Here is a 16,498-nt window from a genome sequence, read left to right as displayed (position 1 = left end):
TGATGAGACCCCATTTCCACAAAACATGTAATCACTGGGTGTGGAGGCACACACCTGTGGTCCCAGGTACCCAAGAGGCTGAGGCGGGAGGATCGCTTGAGCCCAGGAATTCAAGGTTACTGTGAGTGTGCCACTGTATTCCCTCACATTCCCCCCCAATACCTACACACAGCTCATGCCAGACACGCTGCTTCCCGGTATACACACTGCGTGGGGACGCTCCTACACATGTCACCGTAACCTAGTAAGACTGGGTCCTAAGGATGACAACTGGCTTTTACTTGCCTCGGTATAACCAGTGCCAGCAAAACGCCTGGCACGTAATACCTCTGTGTGTCTTGAATGAACTCATCAGAACTTTGTTTTTCTTCTACCTTGCCACCAAAGGCAACAGTGGTTCACATCCTTGCATATATTAGAATCACCTGGGAGGGAAGATTTTTTTACAACCTACCAAGGGAGAGGGGAGAGGCCAAACCAATTAAATCAGAAACTCTGGGCTGGCGCAGTGGCTCCTGTCTGTAATCACAACACTTTGGGAGGCCGAGGTGGGCGGATCACTTGAGGCCAGGAGTTGGAGACCAGCCTGGCCAACAGGGCGAAATTAGCCAGGGGTGGTGGTGGGCGCCTGTAATCCCAGCTACTCGGGAGGCTGAGACACGAGAATCGCTTGAACTCGGCATTCAGAGGTTGCAGTGAGCCGGGATCGCACCACTGCACTCCAGTCTGGGCGTGAAGCGAGACTCTGTCTTTAAAAAAAAAAAAAAAAAAAAAAAAAAAAACGAAAAACAAACAAACAAAAAAACCCTCTGGAAGTGGGACCCAGAAAAAGCCACTTACAAAAAGTTTCCCAGGTGCTGAAAATCAGATTTACATCCATGTTTCTCAAAACCAGGTGATAATCCACCTCACCTGGAAAATTTAAAAAACAGACTCCCAAGGTTGAGAGTCTACTGCAGTAGGTTCTCTACGGAGACCCAAAACGTGTATTTAGAACATTTCCTACGTGATTCTAAGGTGCTGATATAAGACGCACTGTCATATCTGAAAAGCAATCAGGAAAGACAGTTAAGGAACAGAGAGTACCTACTGTGTGCTTTATGCACAGTGCCTGAACTGACCCTCACATCAACCCATTTTACAGGTAAGAAGACCGAGATTAAACGTTCTTTCAACGGCCCAAGGTCACACAGTTAAAGATGAAGGCTTTGATGTGGTTTCCAAAACTTTCCCACGGAACGATAGTGAGGCTATCTAGGACTTCTGCTAAAAAAAATACTCCTGGCTGGGCGCAGTGGCTCACGCCTGTAATCTCAACAATTCTGGAGGCTGAGGCAAGTGGATTGCTTGAGCCCAGCAGTTCGAGACCAGCCTGGGCAACATGGTGCGACCCTAGTCTCTACAAATACTTAAATAAATAGTCGGGCATGGTAGTGCACGCCTGTAGTCCCAGCCACTCAGAAGGCTGAGATGAGAGGATTGCCTGAATCCGGTAGGTAAGAGGCTGCAGTGGGCTATGATGGCACCACTGCACTCCAGCCTGGGTGACTGAGCAATACCGGTCTGGAGAAAACAAAACAAAACTCCTAGCCCTGCAACCCAGAGCCTGCAGGAGGGAGCTGAGCACGTGCACTTTTTAAAATGTCTTTATTTTTTGGCGGGGATGAGGCCGCTTTGCCCTCGCCGCGCCGCGCAGTGCTGCATCCTGAACAGCAGAGGGCGCGCCGGGAAGCCGCCAGGTGACCCTCGCTGGACCCAGGGCCCACCAAGGGGGCCAGCCCCTCCTGGGAACCCTGGACCCTTGACACCCTGAAGCTCCTTAACAGTCACTTCCACTTTGCACCGCACTCGCTGCGCTGGAGTGCGCGCCCTCCCCGCGCTGGTGGCGTCCGAGGGCATTGCAGGGTCCCAGGTGCGTCCGCGGCCCCACTGCGGCCCCCTTACTTGGCGTAGTAAACCCAGCCGTCCTTGGTGGTTCTCTCCTCCCAGCCCGGGGGCAGCTCGTCCTCACTGTCCGTGTCGTCCAGGCCCGCGTAGCGTAGCGCTGCCATGGCTGACTGTGGAGGCACCTGGCCCCCAATCAACCGCTGCCGGGTCCCCTCGCCCAGGAACTCACTCCCGCTCCAAAAGAGACCCGCGCGCGTCGGGGCCCGACCGCTCACGCCTGCGCACTGCGCCCTCCAGGGGCCGCTCCGCCGACCACGAAGCTGAAATCCAGTCTCCGCAACATCGCAACTGCCGGCGTCAAAGGGGCAGGGCCGGGAGAGGAAGGCGGTGAAAGCGCCTAAGAGATCGCGCTGCCGCCGGGCTAGACAGCAAAACCGGAGAGCGCTCCGAGGCGCTGGAGATGGAGCGGAGCCTTGTCCGCCTCCCCGCCGCAGGGAAGGGGCGTGCGCATCCAGTTTCGGTCCAGGACTCCGCCCGTTGCTGGGCTACCCGTAATCACTTCCGCGTTGTTCTGGCCAATCCTGCAGGAGCTTGGCAATTGGATATGGGAAATGTAGTCCAGGCGGCGCCTGACTGGAAAGCGGCGCCCAGGGTGTCCTGGGTTTCTGTCTCTCCTCGCCTTGGGGGCTCGTGAAAGTCCATGATCAGAAACTTTCCAGGACTTGCCAGCATTCGTGCTGATTCACAAACTTTGTTTTGCATATGAACACAATGTTAAAATATAACCTGGAAAACTTAAAACTGCTGATTCCTGATTTCCTGTTTTAGAAAAGTTTCTTCCAGCCAAAACAGGGTGCTGTTGATAATAGAAACTGATGTTTACGCAGCACTTAATATGGAGTCCAGGCCAGAAATGCACAGACGTCTCATGTACCTGACACCTTTGTGTAGCGGGCACAACTCAGAAAGAGTAGCTAGGCCGGGCTCAGTGCCTCATGCCTGTAATCCAAACACTTTAGGAGGCTGAGGCAGGAGGATCACTTGAGGCCAGGAGTTTGAGAACAGCCTGGGCAACATAGCAAGACCTCTGTCTCTACTTAAAAAAAAATTATTTTTTTAGTTTGCCGGCTGTGGTGGGTGCACATCTGTAGTCCCAGCTACTCAGTGAGGCTGAGGGGGGAGGATCACGTGAGCCCAAGAAGTCGAGGCAGCAATAAGCTATGATCGGGTCACTGCACTCCAGCATGGGCAACAGAGAGGGCTGCTGTCTTTAAAAAACTGCCTCACCTTTACAGAATTTCCTTTAGTAAGTCTGGAATGGGTCCAGAATCTGCAGAGAGAAAGAAAGAGAGAGAGAGAGGGAAGGAGGGAAGGAGGGAGGGAGGGAGGGAAGGAGGGAGGGAGGGAGGGAGGGAGGGAGGGAGGGAGGGAAGAAAGAAAGAAAGAAAGAAAGAAAGAAAGAAAGAAAGAAAGAAAGAAAGAAAGAAAGAAAGAAAGAAAGAAAGAAAGAAAGAAAGAAAGAAAGAAAGAAAGAAAGAGTAGCTAACTACGTGAGAAGACACAAGAAGAGAGGAGAGCCGGGGGATTCCTGGCAATTGAGGTCCCGTCACTCCACTACAGTTATTGACTCATCTGTGTAGTCCCGACTAAATTGACAAAGCACATCCGGGACTTCTTTCTATTGTCAGCACTTGGTAAATGCTTCAACCTACAACTTTGTTAAATGAACGAATGAATGGTGTGATTCCTTAGGTTTGGTTCTCTGTGAATCAATCTAATTAAAAACAAAATCCCGTATGTACAAAGTAGACTCAAGTCCTCTTGGACCACCAAGAGGTATCCTATAAATGTTCTGTATCCAAAACCTCAAGCAGATCTTCAGCTTGTGCCTAAGGAGTTTTCCAGAACATTCCCTGTTTGGCATATGCTCCCCAGCCCTGTGTTACAAGGAAATCTACTGACCATGATTTATCAGGCCTAGGTCCCAGAGAATGCAAGCCTCCATGAGAATAATTAACATATATTTGATTCTGCTGAGAGAGCAAAAAAATAAAATTGAAAATAAGGAATTTTAAAAGTATATATGTTAATGGGCAGTGTGTGGCAACTGCTTTCTGTGTTCATGTTCTCAAATTGGTGATTGCTTAGGATTCCTGCTCTATGCACTCTTTAGCGGAGACACTTGCCTTTCTGTACTTGACCAACCAAAAACAAGCTTAACAAAGCACTGTTTAGTTTCAACAGGCCTGCTGTCTCATCTTAAACCTATCATAAGATTTTTTTCCAAATCCACCTGTGTTTAAATCTGCTACCATTGGATTGGGCGTGGTGGCTCACAACTGTAATCCCAGCACTTTGGGAGGCCGAGGCAGGAGAATTGCTTGAGCCCAGGAGTTCAAGACCAGCCTGGGCAAGATAGTGAGACCCCCACCCCATCTCCACAAAAAATTTAAAAGTAAGCCAGTGTGGTAGTGCATGCCTGTAGTCTCAGCTACTCGGGAGGCTGAGGTTGGAGGATCACTCTAGTAATCCTAGAGTAATTACTAGGGTAATTACTAGTAATCCTAGTATTTACTCCTAGGCTCTAGCCTGGGAGTTCGAGGTTATAGTGAGCCGTGATTGTACCACTACACTCCAGCCTGGGTGACAGAGTAAGAATCTGTCTTAACAACAACAACAAAAAAAGGTAAATAAAAATAAATGTGCTACCCACTAATCTGTTGCTCCACTGCTCCCCTCAATTTAGCCCCTTTCCCCTCTCACCTAAGCCTTCTTATTCCTTTGCTATTGGTAGGAAATTCAGTCACAAAATCCCCTGATTGTGGGGCGAGGAAGGAATGAGGTCAAACTGATTAGCCTCAGTTTCTCCATTCATTATCTTTGACTCTGTTCAGTTTCACAAGGACTGTCTGCTTAGGTTTATCTTGGTTTCCTCTGGCCACAGCTTCTGCTGGCATCTGTTACCTATAACTTGGCATCAGGCCACAGCGAGTGATATAGCATGGTATTCTCCAAACTAGGTAGCAGTCCCCCTGGAAGAAGTTTAAACTTCAGGGTCTATCCTGTGTTGATCCTACCACTTTGGAAATTCCCTCTAAGGCTTCTCCTGCCGCTGACACCAGGGTTTCTCAACCTCGACATTACTGATAATTGGAGCCAGATCCTTCTTTGTGGTGGGGTTGTCCAGTACATTGTAGCATGTTTAGCAGCACCTCTGGCCTCTACCCACTAGATGCCAGTGGTAGATGCCCCTCTCCTAGTTGTTATAACCAAAAATGTCTCCGGAAGTTGCCGGTTTTCCCCCATTGGAGAATCTATACTGATAATAAATTAGTAAATGACTCACTTATGAATCACAGGAGTTCTGCTGAGATTTATCTCAGGCATTGAGGAGCCTGCTCCTGTCAGGAGATTCACAGGGTGGTCCTGGGACCCTGGTGGCTCCAGCACAGGCTCTGATTACTGAGTTCTGTAGCATGGTCTGGATGCCTCTCACCTTTCTAGCCCCTCTACAGGTCAGAGACGTCCGGTGGAAATCTGGCTGGCTGGTCCAGACTCCAGTAATGGTGGGAGTGGTTACCATTTTTTCTTCGAGACGGAGTCTCACTCCGTTACCAGGCTGGAGTGCAGTGGCGTGATCTTGGCTCACTGCAACCTCCACCTCCTGGGTTCAAGTGATTCTCCTGCCTCAGCTTCCCAAGTAGCTGAGACTACAGGCATGCACCACCACGCCCAGCTAATTTTTGTATTTTTAGTAGAGACGGGGTTTCCCCATCTTGGCCAGGCTGGTCTTGAACTCCTGACATTGTGATCCACCCACCTCGGCCTCCCAAAGTGCTGGGATTACAGGCATGAGCCTCCGCGCCCAGCCTCTTCTCCCTTTCTTATAACTTATTTGTTAGGCTCTATGAGGTTGAAGAAGTAAGACATGCAAGCATTGGGAACTTTTTCCTCTTGAAGTTTGTCTCCTCCCCTCCATGGGCTACATTTTCTGCTCTCTCCTTACTGGCTTCCTCTGTTTACTCACAGTTTCTGGCCCCCTGAACTTTAGCTTTGACTTTGCTTTGATGAGGATCTGTCAGCAGGCAAACCCTACTGAAGTTGGTGAGGGTTAGATTATAATAGGTTTGAGAAGGCTTATGTTTGGGAATGAGCCAATGTTCTCAAAATGTTACCCTAAGAAAGCCGTAAGAATGGTTTGTTTTAAACAACCCCATTAAAAAGTGGGCAAAGGACATGAACAGACACTTCTCAAGACATACATGCGGCCAAGAAACATATGAAAAAAAGCTCAACATCACTGGTCATTAGAGAAATGCAAATCAAAACCACACTGAGATACCATCACATGCCAGTCAGAAGGGCAATTGTTAAAAAGTCAAAAAACAGCAGATGCTGGCAAGGTTGCAGAGAAAAAGAAACACTTTTACACCCTTTGTGAGAGTGTAAATTAGTTTAACCATTGTGGAAGACAGCGTGGCGATTCCTCAAAGACCTAGAGGCAGAAATACCATCTGACCCAGCAATTCTATTACTTGGTATATACCCAAAGGAATAGAAATAATTCTATTATAAAGATACATGGACGCATATGTTCATTGCAGCACTATTCACAATAACAAAGACACAGAATTGACCTAAATGCCCATCGATGATAGACTGGATAAAGAAAATGTGGTACATATATACCATGGAATACTATGCAGCCATGAAAAGGAACAAGATTATGTCGTTTGCAGGGACATATATGGAGCTGGAAGCCATTATCCTCAGCAAACTGACACAGGAACAGAAAACCAAACCCTGCATTGATATGATTTGGCTGTGTCCCCACTCAAATCTCAACTAGAAATTTATCTCTCAGAATTCTCACATGTTTCTGGGAGGGACCCAGGGAGAGGTAATTGAATCATGAGGGCTGGTCTTTCCCATGCTATTCTTGTGATAGTGAATAAGTCTCAAGAGATTTGGTGGGTTTATCAGGGGTTGCCACTTTTGCTACTTCCTCATTTTCTCTTGCTGCTACCATGTAAGAAGTGCCTTTCACCTCCCACCATGATTCTGAGGCCTCCCCAGCCACATGGAATTGCAAGTCCAATTAAACCTCTTTTTCTTCCCAGTGTCGGGTGTGTCTTTATCCGCAGCTTGAAAACGGACTAATACACACATGTTCTCTAAGTGGAAGCTGAATGATGAGAACACATGGATATATGGAGGAGAATAACACACACTGGGGCCTGTCAGAGGGAGGCTTGCAGGGAGGGAGAGCATTAGGAAGAATAGCTAATGGACTCTGGACTTAATACCTCGGTCATGGGAAGATCTGTGTAGCAAACGACCATGGCACACAGGTACCTGTGTAAAAACCTGCACATCCTGCACATGTATCCCTGAACTTAAAATAAAAGTTGGAGAAAAACAAAAGAATGGTTTGTTTTTAATCGCTTCTCGGCCTTTTGGCTAAGGTCAAGTGAAGAATGGTTTGTTTTTGTAAAGACAAATGAATCACATTGATTATTAGCAATGAGGTTAAAAAAAACCAGCAATGTTTAGTTACACAACTGCACACCAGATGGCCCTAGCCACCCACGATTTTAAAGGCTAAAGCCCAGGTCTTAACAAGGATTTCTACATTTAAATTTTCTTTTCTTTTTGACTGATTACTTCTGCAATAACTGACAATTTATGCACATAAGATGGATCAATTTTTACTGAACACAATTTGGCATTAGTCAAAAGAAATGTATGCAGGAGGCCGGGCACAGTGGCTCAAGCCTGTAATCCCAGCACTTTGGGAGGCCAAGACGGTGGATCACGAGGTCAGGAGATCAAGACCATTCTGGCTAACACGGTGAAACCCCGTCTCTACTAAAAAAAATAGAAAAAAACTAGCCGGGCCAGGTGGCGGGCGCCTGTAGTCCCAGTTACTCGGGAGGCTGAGGCAGGAGAATGGCGTAAACCCAGGAGGCGGAGCTTGCAGTGAGCTGAGATCCGGCCACTGCACTCCAGCCTGGGTGACAGAGCGAGACTCCGTCTCAATAAAAAAAAAAGAAAAAAAAAAGAAATGTATGCAGGAGGCACAAAGTTCTAATGCAAGAGTCCTGGAGCCACGTTTCATTAGTTTATTATCATTACCCTGAAGATGATCATATCCTTCCCTTTCCAACCTCAAATACACAAACACCCCAACAACTCTGCAAACCTGATTTAACTTAAATTGCCATTCTTTGGGAAATTAAGCCTGATGCTTTGGTGCAAAACTCAATGTACTAACGAGATCTGGGAATCGTCCTAGCTCTTCTGATAATTTTCTCATTGGGAGGTAACCAATAAGGAAGAATATTGAAGAGCAGTCTTATGGAAAACTCTCTTAATCAATGTGTCATTATTTAGGAAGATATGTTTGTATTTCATCTATTCATTCAAACACACAAATGAAAACAAATGCTATGTCTCTTATATATAGAGAGACTCCTTATATCCAGAAATAACAATGAATTAGCATAAGGTCAACAGTCAACCCAAAGAACTGTGGATTGAAGGTTCTAAGACAAATTTAAACCAAGACCTATAAGGTATGCAGAAACAGGGGAGAGTCCCCACGTTAGTTTCCTGTCATCTATCTTTTGAACCCGACTAATGTCACAAACTGTGACACTGGCCAAGTCCTTCAACTTTCCTTAGCTTCATTTTCTGAAAAATGAAAATAATAGTAATGCCTGCCTCACAGCTGTGTTAAGATATTAAATAAGACAACACATGTCATCATATATATGATGGGGTCTGATCAGGAAAGTAAGCCAGTATTAACATTTGGATTTGTTTGTTTGTTTGTTTTTGTTGTTGTTGTTTGAGATGGAGTCTCTCTGTGTCACCCAGCCTGGAGTCCAGTGGTGCAATCTTGGCTCACTGCAAATTTTGCCTCCCGGGTTCACGTCATTCTCCTGCCTCAGCCTCCCGAGTAGCTGGGACTACAGGTGCCCACAACCATGCCCATATGCTAATTTTTTTTGTATTTTTAGTAGAGACGGGGTTTCACCATGTTAGCCAGGATGGTCTCGATCTCCTGACCTTGTGATCCGCCCGCCTTGGCCTCCCAAAGTTCTGGGATTACAGGCATGAGCCACCATGCCCGGCAGGATTTTATTTTTTATTTTATTTATTTTTTTTTTTTTGAGACAGTGTCTTACTCTCTTTCCCAGGCTAGAGTGCAGTGATACAATCATAGCTCAGTACAACCTCGAACTCCTGGGCTCACGCGATCCTCCTGACTTGGCCTCTCAAAGCACTGGGATTACAGGCATGAGCCGCCAGCACCAGCAAACATTTGGAATTTGACAGAGGGAATTCATTACACGGGTTATGGAATAGCTGAGAAGAGAAATTCGGGCTAGATATGCAAGTGAGAGATAAGCCAGAGTGGAAAGTCATTTTCAGAAATCAGGCTGGAGGGATGAAAAGGAACTATGACAGAAGCCAGACAGCCAGAGGCAAGAAGAGGGCTGTGTGGGGTCCTAATTAGGAAAAAGGAGTCAGGCTGGAGGGACCAGGTCAAAGCAAAGAGGAAGCTATAGGTCGGCCTTTCTTTATGGACCCAGACAAGTGGCCCTCCTGCACAGATAACGCACATATTGCACAAGCTTCATGCTTATCATCAAACACTGCAATTTATCAAACAGTTCGGCTGACAGAAGAATGCAAGTTAGCTCCCTGCTACCTTAGCGTTATCCATCAGCTCAAGAACCATTTTAAAACTATATAAAATCTCTGGTGGCCGGGCACGGTGGCTCATGCCTGTAATTCCAGCACTTTGGGAGGCTGAGTCAGGCGGATCACGAGGTTAGGAGATCGACACCATCCTGGCCAACACGGTGAAACCCCGTCTCTACTAAAAATACAAAAAAATTAGCCAGGCGTGGTGGCGGCGCCTATAGTCTCAGCTACTCTGGAGGCTGAGGCAGGAGAATGATGTGAACCCGGGAGGCGGAGCTTGCAGTGAGCCGAGATCACGCCGCTGCACTCCAGCCTGGGAGACAGAGCGAGACTCCGTCTCAAAAAAAAAAAAAAAAAAAATTCTCCGGCAAGCCTTTGTTTCCTTGCCGTCAGCTCCCCTTCTGTTGATTCTGTCCATTGCAACCTTGCAACAGACTTTTCTACTGTCTTTAATAAATCTGCCTTTTTTTACCTACAACTGTCTTGGTTCATTCTTTAACACCCACAGCACCAGCCCACATAGTCACTGCTCATCCACGACAGGCTGCCCTGAGGGGACTGGACCCTGGAGAAAGAACAATTGCTGCAGGAAAACCCTGCAGAGGTCATAAGGAGAAGAATAACTGGCTCCCTGAGGTCACCTGCCAGGGCTTCTCATTGGATGAAACCACTCAGAAGCCGGAGGGCTTGGGCACCTGGGAAGAATCTCCTCTGCTGAAGAAAGGGAGGGAATGGATCTGAAAGCAACAGGAGGAAACGGGCACTGACCAGCATAAGCACTTAGAACACTCCAAGTGTTGGCTACAGCTGCAGAAGCTTGCGATGGGGTGAGGAGGGGAAGTGGTAACATCACTCTGAGCCCCTTAAGTAGGGTGACCATATAACTTTATATTCCTAACGGAGACACATTGGAGAGAGAAAGAGGGTATTATGAAGAATTACTCTGAGACACCTCTTGGATAAATAGCCAAGCACCTGTCTGGCCAAGGGAGACTTTTAAGCAAGGGAGTGACACAATCAAATTTGCATTTATTTATTTAGTTAGTTAGTTATTTTTGAGATGGAGTTTCACCCCTGTTGCCCAAGCTGGAGTGCAATGGTGCAATCTCGGCTCACTGCAACCTCCGCCTCCTGGGTTCAAGCCATTCTCCTGCCTCAGCACCCTGAGTAGCTGGGATTACAGGCATGCAGCACCATGCCCACCTAATTTTTTATATTTTTAGTAGAAACGGGGTTTCACCATGTTGGCCAGGCTGGTCTCAAACCCCTGACCTCAGGTGATCCACCCGCCTTGGCCTCCAAAAGTGCTGGGATTACAGACATGAGCCACCTCACTGGCCCAAATTTACATGTTTTAAGTCCTCCAGCAAATGGGTGGGGAATGGATTGACAGGGAATTAATCCAGTCAAGCTGCTCTCGGAACTAACAGTGATTTAATTTGGGTGACAGAGTGGCGATATGGCCAATGGGGTAGGGTAGGAGAGGAGGATGTAGTTGTCTGGGAGGTGGTAACCTAGGATGCCAACAGAGGCATAGTTAAAATAATTATGTCAGAACTTTGCAAATGTCTGAGGGCCCTCAGTGCCCCTTTAGCAATTGCTCTCTGTTTCCACCTCTTCCCTCCACACCCCTGGCTCAGCCCAGTGTTAGGCCCCATTGATACTGATATAGGAGTTAAAAAGAAATGATGTAGGCAGACAGTGAGGGTACGGGAACCCTTGATAAGGTTTTCCTTTTGATGAAAAGCAGGCTCCAAATCATTTTCTTTCTAACAAAGAGCAGCCTGTCAAATTGAGCTGCAAACATAGGCAAGCAAGCTAGAAGCTTGCCCAAGTGAATGCTGGCAGCTGTGCCAATAGGAAAAGGCTACCTGGGACTAGGCATGTTCAAAACGGCAGCTCCATCTTCTTTTTCCTTTCCAACCACGTGTGCAGTAGGGAGCAGGCAACTTGGCACTGGCCAAGTGGAAAGCCTATTTGCATAGTAAGATTAGAGCGGGGTGGCCAGTCTTCCCCATGCAATATGTAAACGTCACACCTGGTGCAACCAATCTGTAGGCCCTATGTAAATCAGACACTGCCTCCTCAAGCCTATCTATAAAATTCATGCCTGGCTAAATTTTTTTTGTAGAGATTGGGTCTTGCTTTGTTGCCCAGGCCAGTCTCAAACTCCTGGACTCAAGCAATCTTGCCACATCAGCCTCCCAAAGTGCTGAAAACTGCAGGTGTGAGCCACCATGCTCAGCCACATGGCCTTTATTTTTATGAACAAGTGGAGACATGGAGAGACTAAGTAACTTGCCCAGGGTGACCCAGTAAATGTCAGAGCTGGCATTTGAACCTCTGTTCTTAACCACTATGCAATGTAGCCTCTTCTAACTCCTGCATTCACTCCTTTAAGAGTTCATCTCCCCATCCTTCTGTCTCTGTGCATCTGTCCATCCATCCATCACCACCCTATCCACCCCTCCATTCTTCAGTCCACTCATTGGTCTCTTTACATATCCAGCCTCTCAGTAATGTCTTGAATGGTGACTTTCGCTTTAACATTGCTTCATGCAAGGAAGCAAACACATATGAGAAATCTAAAATGTAAATTGCAGAAGCCAGACTATTTTAAACCATTAAGCTAAAATTAATTTAAGCAGTGATAGTTCAATATTTGATTCAATAGGGGAAAAAATAATGGATAACAAAACGTTCCCCTGTTTATTTCAATATGTCTGCCTGTTAATGCCTTATCTAGGTTTACCCATGTCCATTTCTAATTTTTCAGCTGGCATTAAAGGGGATCTGGAGGACTTCCGATTTCTTTGGTTGATCAGTTGACAGAGTAAAAGAGCCCTGGCCTAGGAGGTCAGTTCGTCTACCAGTATTAATTAAATGCCAGTAATATGCAGGTACTGAGGAAAGACTGTTCTATTTCAGTTTATTCCACGAACCAGTCACATATCCTGGCCAGCCGGCAGCCACACTTCTCTTGTTGAAACACTACTATTTCTCCTGTTATTTCAGAATCACGAAAACCTCTTCTTTTGTAGTTCCTGCACTCCGTGTAGTAAGTTCCAGCCACATACCAGCCTTGTCGTAAGCTCTGTTCATGATCAGCCTTTCGTCAAATGTGGGTTTTATTCCCTGAAATAGTAACAGTAAAAAGAAATACTATAGCTGTGGGCCAAGCCCAGTTGGTGATATGAGTCCTCACACTAGTCTTCTTCTGGTTGCTTAGCTCAGTCCATTCGCTTCATTCTGCCAAAAGTTCCTGTACTGGGGTAGGCAGAATAAAGGCCTCCAAAGATGTCCAAATCCTAGCCCTCAGAACCTGTGAATGCATTACGTTACATGGCAAAGGGGAATTAAGGTTGCAGATGAAATTAAAGTTGCTAATTAGGGAGGAAGATTGAGGCTGGGCGCAGTGGCTCTCACCTGTCATCCCAAACCCTGGGAAGCTAAGGCCAGAGGATCACTAGGCTGCCAAGAGTTTGAGACCAGCCTGGGCATCATAGTGAGACCCCCTTCTCCGCAAACAATACAAAAACCAGCCAGGCATGGTGGCCCATGCCTACAACCTTAGCTGTTTCTAAGGCCAGAGGATTGTTTAAGGCCAAGAATTCGAGGCTGCAGTGAGCTGAGATCATATCACTGCACTGTAGCCTTGGCAACAGAGCAAGATCTGGTCTTGAAAAAATTAATTAATTGGATAAAATAAAAAGGAAGATTGAAAAGGGTGGATGGATCTGTGTGGATGATTGTGGTGGATTGTGGCCAGTTTGGGGAATTATTATTGTTATTAAGCTGATGGAACATATAGGGTTTTTACATTGACTCTGTGCCATAGGCCCTTTCACAAAGCTAGACTATGCCTTTGGTGCAGCCTTTTTTTTTTTTTTTAAGGGGAGATTATTCTGGATTATCCAAGGGAGTCCAGTATAATCACAGGAGTGTTTAAGCATGGAAGAGGAAGGCAGAGGGGGAGGTCAGAGTGCTGCGATGTGAGAGGAGCCTGACCCACTACTGCTGGCCTTGAAGTTGGAGGAAGGGGGCCTTGAGCCAAGGAATCTGAATGGGAAGCCTCTGGAAGGTGAAAAAGGCAGAGAACCAGAGTCAGCCCTGGAGTCCCCAGAAAGGCACCTCCTGTCTGACTCGTTGATTTTAACCCAGCTTCAGGCTTCTGAGCCACAAACTGTGAGGTAATATGTGTTGTTTAAGCCACGCAGTTTGCAGTCATTTGTCACAGGAGCAATAGAAAATGAACACATATAGCTATAAAAACATGGGGTTTTATTACTTAACAATTTATCATGTAGCACGCACTACATGCCAGGCATGGTTGTAAGCCCTTTACCAATATTAACTCACTTAATCCTTACAACCACCTACGAGCAGTCACCATTTATTAGCAACCCAAGTTTCACAGATGAGGAAACTGAGGCACAAGAAACTTAAGTAACCGGCCCAAGGCCACTTGGCAAGCCAAAGCTAACCGTGGCTGGGTTTAGAATCCAAATAAGGGCACTAGCCCTGAACTCATCCTGTTAACTAGGTGCCCTGAGCACTGCCTCTCCGGGACAGTGGATCCCCAGCTCTGGTCCTCTGATGGGTGCCAAGAGATTTTCACGACTCCATGGGAAAGTGAGAAAAATTAGAAAAAAAGAAATGGCTCAAGCCTCTAATCCCAGCACTTTGGGAGGCCGAGGCAGGTGGATCACTTCAGGTCAGGAGTTTGAGACCAGCCTGGTCAACAGGGCGAAACCCCGTCTCTACTAAAAAGTACAAAAATGAGCTGGACATGGTGGCGCACGCCTGTAGTCCCAGCTACTTAGGAGGCTGAGGCATGAGAATCACTTAAACCTGGGCGGCAGGCAGACGTTGCAGTGAGCCAAGATTGTGCCCCTGCACTGCAGCCTGCATGGAAGTACGAGGCTCCATCTTATAAAATAAAAAAAAAAGAAAAAAGAAATGAATTTTTCTTAAGCTAAATATATTCCACTTAAGGTACTGTCCTTTTATTTTCTGAGATCACATCTGTCCTACTTTTATTGCTTTCTGATTATTTTTTCTCTCATCCCAGCCTGTGTTATTAAGAAAATGTTTAGGGCCAGGCACGGTGGCTCACACCTGTAATCCCAGCACTTTGGGAGGCCAAGGTGAGCAGATGACCTGAGGTCAGGAGTTCGAGACCAGCCTAGCCAACATGGCAAACACCCATCTCTACTAAAAATACAAAAATTAGCCAGGCATGGTGGCGGGCACCTATAATCCCAGCTACTCGTCGGCTGAGGAAGGAGAATCACTTGAACTCGGAGAGGAGGTTGTAGTGAGCTGAGATTGAGCCACTTCACTCTAGCCTGGGCAGAAGAGTGACACTCCATCTCAAAAAAAAAAAAAAAAAAAAAAAAAAAAAAGGAAATGTTCAGACATCCAGAAACGTTGAGAGAAGAGTACCCTGAATGTTCAAATACTCCTGCCCCCATATTTGCTTTATTTTATATATATATAAAATATATATCGTCTCCAACTCCTGGCCTCAACCAATCCTCCCACCTCGGCCTCCCAAAGTGATGGATTAAGAGGTATAAGTCAGCTTACTCAGCCCATATTTGCTATAAAGAGCCCATTCTGTTGTGTGGGCTCAGCTAGATGAAAATGCATTCCCAGCATCATGACAATTGATCTATGAATACGTCAGCAGGCCTCTCCTAAGCACGAGGCTATTATTCTCCATATCTCCAATGCCATTTTCATACCTAAGAAAATGACAGATATCTCCATTATATGAATTAATTGTACCTAAACTATTATTTTGGGTTTTTAAAAATTGAAATACAATTCACATATTATAAAATTCACCACCCCCTCAAAGTGTACAATTCAGTGGTATTTAGTATATTTATAGAGTTCCGTAATCATCGCCACTATCTAATTTTAGAATATTTTCATCACCCCAAAAAGAAACCTATTAGCAGTCTCTCTTCATTCTCCATAGGCCCTAGTCCCTGGCAACCATTAATCAACTTTCTATCTATATGAATTTACCTGCTCTGGGCATTTCCTAAAAATTGAGTCAAATAACAAGTAGTCTTTTGTATCTGACTTCTTTCACTTAGCACAATGTTTTTGAGGTTCATTCATCTTGAGGGCAGGGATCAATACTTTGTCCTTTTTAATGACAGAATAATATTCGATTCTATGGATGTGCCACATTTTATTCATTCATCACTTGAGGAACTTCTAGGTTGTTTTCACTGTTTGGGTTATTATGAGTAATGCAGCTATACGCATTTTTGTGTAGACATGTGTTTTCTTTTCTATTCTATTTTTGTAGCGACAAGGTCTCACTGTGTTGCCCAGGCTGGTCTCAAACTCATGAGTTCAAGCAATCCTCCTGCCTCAGCCTCTCCAACTGTTAAAATGACAGGCAGGAGACACCACTCTCGGCTGACATGTGTTTTCGTTTCTCATAGCTGGAAGTGGAGTTGCTGGGGCATATGGTAACTCTACACTTCACTTTTTGTAAAATGTCTTTTATAGCTTTTCCCCCTCTGAGCACTAAGTCTTCAAAGTCCATGCATTCTATTTGGTTGCTTGTCTCTTTGGTCTCATTTAATCTGGAGCAGTGACCCCCATCCCCTCTTTTTCCCTGTGACAATGACATTTAAAGGTTCCACGTCATGCCGTCTTACAGAATGTGCCCAAAGAGTCTTCTGATTATTTCTTCATGGTGCTATTTAAATTGTTCCTCTGTCTCTATGTCTTCTGTAACCTGGAAGTAAGACTAGAAGCTTAATTAGATTCTTGGCAAAAGTTGTTCTCAGGTCATGCATAGTATTTTCTACTGTTTTAGTGTTAAAATGTTTTATCTTTTATGGAAGGTGATTGTGATGGCAGGGCATTGTTT

The 16,498-nt window shown here is 45.9% G+C and overlaps 1 protein-coding gene across 24 annotated transcripts in view; it reads right to left on the bottom strand.

The window, feature by feature from the left end:
- LOC105491228 (WW domain containing oxidoreductase) overlaps positions 1-2,690 on the bottom strand; it is a 1,122,875-nt gene extending 1,120,185 nt beyond the window's left edge. For 10 of the 24 annotated variants that reach the window (XR_011616119.1, XR_011616113.1, XR_011616116.1 and 7 more), the window contains exon 1: positions 1,945-2,687. Coding sequence is in view for 13 of the 24 variants with exons in the window: in XM_011757430.3 (XP_011755732.1) it covers positions 1,945-2,051 (107 nt within the window). In the remaining 11 variants the exon portion in view is untranslated. Of the gene's footprint in view, positions 1-1,944 lie in introns of all 24 variants that reach the window. The other 14 variants (XR_011616111.1, XR_011616112.1, XM_011757426.3 and 11 more) reach the window with 4 other exon arrangements.
- Between the last annotated feature and the right edge of the window lie 13,808 nt (positions 2,691-16,498).

This window comes from Macaca nemestrina, chromosome 18, assembly GCF_043159975.1.
Source record: "Macaca nemestrina isolate mMacNem1 chromosome 18, mMacNem.hap1, whole genome shotgun sequence".
Lineage (NCBI taxonomy): Eukaryota > Metazoa > Chordata > Mammalia > Primates > Cercopithecidae > Macaca > Macaca nemestrina.
Note: the sequence above shows the minus strand (reverse complement) of the source record. Positions and strands in the feature narration are given on the sequence as shown.